The sequence below is a fragment of the Acanthisitta chloris genome, unplaced genomic scaffold (genome assembly GCF_000695815.1).
Source record: "Acanthisitta chloris isolate BGI_N310 unplaced genomic scaffold, ASM69581v1 scaffold11824, whole genome shotgun sequence".
NCBI classification, from domain to species: Eukaryota; Metazoa; Chordata; class Aves; order Passeriformes; family Acanthisittidae; genus Acanthisitta; species Acanthisitta chloris.
In genome coordinates, this window is record NW_008671024.1 from 17000 (window position 1) to 26521 (window position 9522).

Sequence of the window (9522 nt, forward strand, 5' to 3'; positions counted from 1 at the left end):
CCTTTGGATCAGAAAATGCTTAGCATTAGGGATTTGACAGGTATCTGTCTTCTTTCCAACTTTGTGCTGTTGCTGATCATCATTGCACAGCATAGTCCCCACTACCTGTAAGGTAGCTCTTATGAAGACCTCTCAAAGGTGCAGTTCCCTAGAATTTAATGTTCACTTGAGAAACAGAAGGGAAAACTCTAATTATTGTTTTCAGGAGGTTCCTAAAGTACTTTTTGCATTCTTAGAATATCTTAACATTGCCTATGTGATGGCTTCCCTTTTATTTCTAGTCATTTATTCTTCAGGTCATTCCAGATGTAATTGCTGTAAGCAAGTGCTTTTCAAGAAACTGTGTTTTTGCATGCCTGTGTGGCATAATGGTTCTTGTTCACACAGCACAGATAAATTGAGGTGGTTTCCTTTCACATTAGCTGTACTGCTTTTGCTGGTGTTATCACACTAATCATGCATGTAGATTATAACTTCTGCAAAGCTGATTCCAAAATGGTGAGAGAGTGGAGGATTTTAGAAAAGTCTGAAAAAAATATTTGTTTTTCAGTCATCTTCTCACTTTGTGGACAGAGTTATTATTCTTTGGTTTCATCCACATTCACTGTTACTTGGTTGTTGTCAACATGTTAACCTTCAATACTCAAAGTAAATTTGACTGCAGGGTTCAGTTTTCCCTATTGTTAGTGTGAGAAATACCCAGAAACTGAGTTAATGACACTGAGAAGTCAATCTCTACGTTTCATAGCTACTTTTACTGAAATGTCTAATTACCTGGAGGTTATGGCTTCAGAGCAGGAAGCCTAACTGTAGTCAGAAGAAACTGAGATTATGCTAATGATTTTTGCTTGATGTCTATTGCTTTGTATTAAAATGTGTCATAATGAATAACATTCTATTTCTTGTTCCTTACAGATAAAACAGGAAAAACCAGAAAATACACCTGATTTAAATAATTTAGTTCAAGAAAAATTCACTGCACTGGAGAGCATGAACACTGACTCAGATTTCCAAAAGAATGAAAAATATATGTATTTTAAGGATCAACTGAAGGAGATGAAAAAACAATGTAAGTCTGATTAACAAAAAAAAAAGATTACTTGAATGCTAAATGGTAAGATGTGACTAACTACCCCAAAAATATAGAACTGTCAGTTATGGCTCCAACAGAACTGAGTGTTTGTACTTAAAAATGTATTTACATTGATATCTGTGTAGAAAAAAGCCAATGTTAATTACCTTGGTAGTTTTATTTAGGCTCCCACAGGTCCTGCTGTGTTTGAATACAAACATTATGAGAATCACTTGGTTTTTGTAAGGTGGGCTTTTTAATTTTGAAGACCTTTTTCATTTTTTTTCTTAATTGATAGGATCTTCTAAAAGGATTAGGTAAGCTGTTTTCATTTGTCACTTAAACAAATTGCTCCTGTTTCACAACTTGGGATGTGTTGCAACTCTAAGAAGACCTTTGCTTTAATCGTAGAGCTATATTGTTGGAAAATGCTTACTGTATGTGTTCTCAGGTTTACAGCTTCTGTGTACCCACCATAACCCTGCAGCTTAGTAAAATCTGTTTTTTCTTAACTCACATAATTTATCAAGTGTGAAAATTTTAAGTTATCTGTGCTTGAATTGCCAGAAAAATTGGAGAGTGAGCAGTTCTGTTATTTATGCAACACAACAAAATTGTGTGCTTTTATTGCCCCACAAATATAGCAGCCATTAAAATATCACTCTGATTACTGGTGCTGGGAAAGTTCATGGGCTCTGAGACTGTTTGTGTTGCTCTTCCCCAATCATGATTATGTTTTGAAATCATATTATTCTGCTTGCTGTCCCTTGACCCCGGTACCTATTCCCTCCCACCCTACATTTTGATTTCAACATAAACTGGTATCTCAGGAACTTCAGGAGTCATAGATTAATGATTTATACCATTGGAAAATTATATGGTCTCCTGTAGCTCTCCTTGAGTTTTGGGTTTTTTTGGAGCCCTATCCAAAACCCACTGAAAGTAGCAGAAAGAATTTTCCCCCTGACTTCACTGGACTTTAGATTACTTCCCTGTAGAGATTTATGAAGTGTGAGGACATGCTTGACAAGGTGAATTTTAGATCTGATATCTCAAGACTCCCTAGGATTAGAGCTTGAGGGCTTAAAATACTTGTTTGCCATCTTTATGAGTTTTAAGATTTTGGATTTGAGTATTAGCACTGTTTTCTGAGTTTAATAGAGCTCTTGGCACCACTCTAAGAATGAACATACCAAGCTGCAGACCACAAAACAGTATAATTTTCACTCCCTACATAACCATAAAATTATTACTGCCCCACCATTATGTTGTAATTCCTAATTTCCAGGTGTTTGTAACTAAGAAGATAAAAATCTTGATAACTGACTTTGGATTTACTTTCCACCTTGTAATTGCCTGAGGAAGGGGTGTATGCCCTAGTAATATGTTCAGTTTAGGCTGTGGGACAAAGTTCTAACTGGCAGATCTGTTGTAAAAAAAGATATTAAATAATACTTATTCCTATTGCCATATTGAATGCAATTTGAAAGGATTGGAAAATTGTTACTTAGCTTTCACAGTCTTGGATGCATTATAATGAACATATATACAAGGGAACAGTCTGGTGCAGCCACCTTCTTGAGAAATGGATAAATAATTGCCACCTCTCAGGTCTATAGATAGGTGGAAAATTCAAGGTTAAATTTTTGAAAGCAAGCACAATTCTGCTGCCCTAAACTTGCATCAGTGTTGTAAATTCTGCCTAAATAGTTTATCATTCCAATATAAAGTTCTTTTCCTACTTTCCCTTCCTCTTCAAAAGGCTCTTTTACCAGGAAGGCTTCTAGAAATTATTGATTAATAGTAGGTGAGTGAAGATCAGTGGAGTCTGTTTATATTCACATATGTAAATTTGTGTCTATATGATACAGTGACCTGGAACCTATCAGACTGCTCAGTTTCTCTATTTATTGTAGTTATGTGATCTTCTTGCCATTGTCCTCATTCTCCCTCTCACCTTTTTTTGTGCTTTTGTCACTCATACCTAGCCCATAAAAAGACTTGTGGAACTGAATATCATGAATATATTTGCAAGCTTAAAAATTACACCCACATTCTTATAGGATCAGAGCCTCTGGTCTTAACATCTTTGTAAGAGACTAAGCTGACACATATACTCCATCTGGTACAAAAAGCCTCTTCTCATTGTTGAGCTCTACATAGTAAATTACTACGCTGAGATGTATAATTGAGCACTGTCAATATTATCTAAAATACCACTTATGCCATGTTGAAATTAGTGTTCTTGTGAGAAAGATTGGACTGAGAGGAAGGAATTTCAGAGCTGCAATATCAGCTGAGCTGAAGGTTCATAAAACCTGTAAAAAACATTGCTAGTTTCCATAAAGTGGTGATTTACCTTAGAACACACTTTCTGTAGATGGGTTTTTGATGGGTTTTTCTAATGTGTCTGCAAGTTTTGTGACACACTTGAAAACTGCTTGATGTGAGTTACATGTATCAAGAGCTTCATCAACAACTACCTGGTTAATATTTTGTTTTCAGCTATTAGTCTTGCCAGATTTGTGCACAGCTTAGTTCATAATTCCTGATCTGTTTCAGGAACATACAGAGTCATGGTCCAATTTTCTGCTCTTTTCTGGGATTTTGTTTCATTGCTAAATCTGAGAAAATATAAAAACTCCAGCCAAATTTTCCTCAAAGGGGCTTTCCTGGAGTTTTCTTTTGTCTCAGTCTTTTCTATCTCAAAGGAGCAAAATGATTTGCCTTCCATGATGAGTTATCTTTAATCATTATGTGTCTTTTATGCAGAATTCAACGTTTGTCTGCTAGGATAGCTGAACAAGGGAACATTATATTCTCACATTGTCTTGCTACTTGGAAATTAACTAAGATTTGTAGGATAAAAACTTTCTCAGCACAGTTTTTAGGTGTGGTGCAGAGTGTGAAGCAGTTAAATACAACTTTATTTTAATAGAAAATTAAGAAAGCTAATATATTTTCTTGCTTGACATTTGCTGCCACGGTGGTGGAAGGGAGCTGTGTAGTGGTTCCCTGCCTCTGAGAGGTGACGTGCAGTGCTGTAGGTAGCTCTGACACTCAGGGAGGAAACAGCCCTGTATCATCTTCAGATTGTCTTCTCTGGGCAGTTCTGGGGGAAGGAGACTCTCTCAGCTTTGCACTTTAGCAGCAGCTAAGGTGCAGAACTGAAATTGGGCAAGTGCATCTCTGTGGCAGTAAGGATGATACCATGCCTCAGAGCAGTTTCTCTTCTGCTCATATTTCAGACAGTTTGCAGGCATTTTCTCTCAATCTGTGAGCCTTTATTATGCAGCTTCTTTAGCTGGAATTTGTGCAAAGTGATGCAAAATCTCCACCTCTGATGATATGTGTCAAAACACTGTCAGACGGGTTTTATGTGAACAGCAAGTGATTTTTCTGTAGTCTGTTTTCAGAACTATCTTAGTTTCCTAAATTCCTACTTTTTATTTTTAATGGAAAACATTTTCATTTTTTCTACTCAAATCTGCTTAGAATGTGAGCAATAGAAAAGAGTGTTGATCAATTATTTTTTTAATAACCATTTCTTGTACCCCTCAATGGCTTCCAAATAACTGAGCACTTGGAGGGATATTCACCAAATCTGGTAATACCAGAAAGTTCTAAATGATTGCCTGTGTGGTTTGTAAGGAAAAATTTTTGTGACCTTAATGCTACCTGTCTGATGCTCTCCATACACATAAGGGTCCTGGATCTGCAAAGTGCTTAGTGATCTCCTTTTGATTAAGTGAAATGATTGAGCAAGTTGTTTAAATTAAATTGGATGAGCAGATCCTTTGAAATGAGTGAGATTGCTGGCATGTCTCACTTCCTCATTGGAGCATAACCACAGTACACAACCTTGCAGGAGTGAGCCCAAGTCATGATTACTGCAAGAATTGTAACTTTGCATTTTCTATCTTCTGTAAGTTTAAAATCTCACCTTCTGTTTGAAGTTGTATTACGAAGTCTTTTTATTTCATGCCAGTATATATATATATCTATCTATATCTATATATCTCAAAGGCATCTTCTGGCACAGAGTATGAGAATTCTGCCTTCACAGAATGAAACTAAGCTCTGTCTTTAATCTCAGGTTAAATTTCTGATACTCTGTGAAGAGAGCTAATCAGAAGGTATAATCTCCACTCCTGTGACCCTAGCTGCCACTGCTGTATTTCTGGAGGTTATTTCATGTCACATTTGGTGCATAAAAGATGACAGGTTTTATAGCCTTTTTGTAGCAGCTGATAACATGCACTTTGGAATCCTTGATAACTCTGGGCAGTATGAACACCCAACAGATGAACACTTCAGCAGTCATTTTGTAGAAAGTGCTAAGACTTGAGTGAATGACAATATTGCTGGTTATGCCAAACAGTTTAAGGAGGGAATTTGGCAAATGTAGGAAAGATAAGATTTTTTTTTTATGGGGAACAAATTATTTTGAGATGCAATAGTAGTTTAGGCAACTCTTTGTCACTGGAAGCCAGTCACTGTAATGCAGTTTGGAAAGTAGCAACACTGCAGTTGTAAAGATTTTTCTTGCCTTCTCCACTGAAGAAAAAAAGTCTCTGAGGCTTTGAAAGGAAAAATTATGTATCATGATTTAACATTTTGCTAGGATGGATTTATAGTCTTCAATAAGCAAATATTTTGAAAGGAGAAGATTTTAAATTTAATGTTCAAGTAGACACCATATGCCCTGTTGATACATGTATTTTAAGCCATGCATATGATGAGAAGTAATGATGTAAAAAATATTATTTTAGATACAGTTTGGGGTAGAAAAAAAATGACACTGTGAAAGGAATTCTCTTTAAATTCATAAAACAGTCTACCTGGAGATTCCAGGAAAGACTAAAGTCTTTGATTTGCTTTTAGTAGGATAAGAAAACAAGCTGCAATGAGACACTGTGTGGTGTGTGTTGAGTTTCATCCAATTAATCCTCATAACATTACAGTGAGGTAGACAAGTTAATTTTATTTCTCACCGTATAACAGTGGGGAAGCCTGAGGAAGTAGTTGAAGTTCCTTGTGTGGAGTCACATAACTGATTTGCAGATCTGGGTTTCTCTTTCTGCATTTCTTCTTTCAGTTGTACCTGACTTCTTAGATGGTCTAGTTTCATCTTTATACTGCTCTATTGGCAGAAAATCAACTGAAAAGAACATTAATTTATTTTTCTTTATATTTTTAATGTAAAATAATAATTTAAAATCCTCTTATTCACTAATTATGGGAAAACAATTTCAGCACCAGAGCTGAAAATTCTAACTGAAAGTGGGATTGCTGTTATGACAGTTCAGTAGTGTGTGTGGGATATGCACTTTCCATTTATGTAAAATTCCTTATAGACAGCCCTTTGACTAGTAAAGAAATGAAAGAGGATCCAGCACTTAGGAAGGTCATTTGAAGTTTAGGAGACCTCAGTTTAGTTGTTCACTTTGTTACCAACTTCTTGTATTAGATTGAGTCATTTAGTTTCAGAACAGATCACTGGGAGTTTGGTGCCTAAAAGCTTTGTGGGTCTGAACCTTATACCTGTGTCTAAAATTCAATTATGTGTATATTGTGTTTGTGGACTGTGTAAGCAGAGACTAAGGAACATGGACTGGCTCAGATCCATGCTGCTCTGGGCTGATACCCTATGGAGCAAAGCAGCCATGTCCACTCTGTGCTGCGTAACACTCAATTGCTGTGTTTGTCTTGTGGTACTGAAACATCATTAGTACATTTTTGTGATTTTTTTTTTTTTAGTTCAAAGAGATGTAAATAATAACCTAACTGTGTTTTATTCTGCCAGGGTAATGTTTTCATGGCATGATGCTGAGAGAGCAAATTGCAGCCCCAGAGGAGTGACATGTATATGTTAAGAGGCATTTATGTGAATGAATGCTGGCTTTTGGGTAGGGTTAAAGGACTATCCTGGGAAAAGAAACTTGGCAGGGCTTTGTCCTGTCTGAATATTTTCTGGAAGGAACTAGTTGACTAGCTCAGGAGTGAACTAGCCCACTTGCAGTTTTGAAGGATTAGGGGTTGAGGGCCTGAGACTGAAATAAGTTAAAGTTACTCTATTTCACAGAGTTTTTGGAAAGATAAACAAGCTCGAGAAACAAGCTAGGAAAATGGGATGATCACATACTGTTGCAATAGGAGCTGTATGGTACCCAAGATCATTATCCAAATAGCAAAATTGCTATCACAGCTAGTGTCCTTGCTAGTTTGTAAAGAAGGACCAACTCCAGACTGAATGAAACTGTCAGAGCTTTTGTTGTGCAATCTAGAATGACTTTTCCAGGTCAAAAATTTCCTATGTTGTAAATGCAGAAGCTTGCATTGACAGTAATTTTGTTAGAGGAGTAATGAGGAACATCATTTACCAGTAGGTCTGGTGAAGGTTTCTTTGGTGAAATGATTGCTCTAAAATGTGATGGATCAAAATAAGAAGTTTCTTGCTTTGGCATTTAGAGCTCTAACAGGGAATTCACAGTTGAAATGAAAGAGGAATCAACCCACCCCCTCAAACAACCCTTCTCCATTGAGAGTAACCTGCAGTATAAGAGACCTGAGTTTCAGTCTCAGTGATATAAAATCAGAACTTGACTGACTCTTGGTCTACTAAGTGATTGACCTATAGTTCTGGAATTGGTCTCCCTCTCTCTCTCTACCCAGTGTGTATTTAATGATATATAAAAATGGCAACAACTGCAGAAGGAAATACTGAGAGACACTGACCCTTTAGCCCTATGGTAAAGCACTCAGCTGAGGCTGAAAGTATCTAAATCAGAAAGAGCATCAGATGTAGGTCTCTCCTGTTATAAATATCTCCCATTCAGCAAAGGCTTGAGGGTAAAATCTTCTCTCTTTCTGTGTCTCTTAGCTGATCTATACATGTATTTTTAAAAGATCTACATTTTATCCATTGCAAAAGCCTTTGCAGGATGTAATTCTTGCTTTTATATCAGCCTGGCTTTCAGGTCAGCACTGAGTCTATAAAATCTAGAAAGGAAATGGAGTGTTGCATCGAAATAATTTTTTATGATTATTGTACACTTAGGGATAATACTTAGGGTAATTTATTGTTGCTGTCATGGAATAATTCTCTCTTAAGTGAGCACATTGATTGCTGCCAGCATGGCATTTTTACTGTTTGTATGAACATACAGGTCAGGAAGGGAGTTTCTAGATGCTGCTTCCATTCCCTTGATGCTGCAGTCAATCACATTATCTAATAAAATGCCATCTTAAAATATATTAATTTTTTCTCCTTTGCTTCTATTGGAAGAATGATGAAAAATTTTAGAACTTTGCTCAGATGGTGAGAGATTTTCAGGCAAAATAAGTCTGTGACCAAGTTATTGCTCGCTGTGCCTGTTCCAGTGCTGCACCCTAGCTTGTAGAGATGTTCTCTCTCAATGGTTTTTAGTTCAGTTCAGTCAGTTTCTGTATTTCCTGACACTGTGGTAATCCAGTTGTGCACCATGGAAATATAAAATCTTGTGTCTTGTAACCATATTTGAACCCATCAGAAATGCTTTATAAATTTCAGATGAGAAAGAAGCATAGAGATAGATATTAAATCTTGCCTGTAACTGAAATTCTGAAATGTTCAATAGATGGATTATACCCTATGGAAAGTTTGCATTCTGGTAGTAAAGTATCAGTGATTTCATTTAGAGTTTTCATTCACTTCATTCATGGTGTAATAACACATACTATTTTGCTTGTACAAGTCTGAGCAGTGAAAATGAAAGGATTGTCTCTGCCAGTTCAGGACAAGTTTATTTGCCATTGTATCTGTTGTGTGCCATTCAGAAAAAATTAAAAGTCAGAAGATGCAGGAATTGCATTATTGTGTCATGAGTTCACAGCTTAAATTTCAAGCGTGATCACCAGAAAACAGATGAAGAACAGTCCAAGGATAAGAAATCAAAGAAAGAGGAAAGGAAGAGCATCTTTGTGTTAAAATTATTCAATGAGATGTTCTCATTTTGAAGTTAGGATATTGAGGAGGAAAGAGGAAAATAAAGCTCAATGGAGCTTTAAACTTAGGGAAATTTGCTTTATTTACTTATTTTTTTTACTTGAATATGTATCTGGATGAACAGTATGTTTTTTAACTCTTGTACTCTTTACTCCTACTTGTTTATTTTAATCATTTATATGTGGGACTTTGTGCCACCAGTATGCAGAAGGATCAGAGGAAGTACTACTTCAAGTAGAACTCTACTCCAGGTAATACGTTTGTATTGAGTGCCAGTACAAAAAGCATTTGAGGAAGAACAGGGAAGTAGTTCTGAGATAATGCTGACTAAATAATAATCCATCAGAGCATATCACACTGCATGGTAACTTCAGATTACTCCAGATCAGAGAAAGGAAAACACTTGGTGTTTTTGTGGGCCCTGAAACTGTTTGCTATGTAGCTCTTTGGTGTGTCCTTCGGA

General features: G+C 36.4%; 1 protein-coding gene across 1 annotated transcript in view; it reads left to right on the plus strand.

The window, feature by feature from the left end:
• Positions 1-915: 915 nt before the first annotated feature.
• NSMCE2 (non-SMC element 2, MMS21 homolog (S. cerevisiae)) overlaps positions 916-9522 on the plus strand; it is a gene marked incomplete at both ends in the record, with an annotated part of 65949 nt that continues 57342 nt past the window's right edge. Inside the window, one exon of the mRNA XM_009073930.1 lies at positions 916-1069. Coding sequence (XP_009072178.1) covers positions 916-1069 — 154 coding nt within the window. The remainder of the gene's footprint in view (positions 1070-9522) is intronic.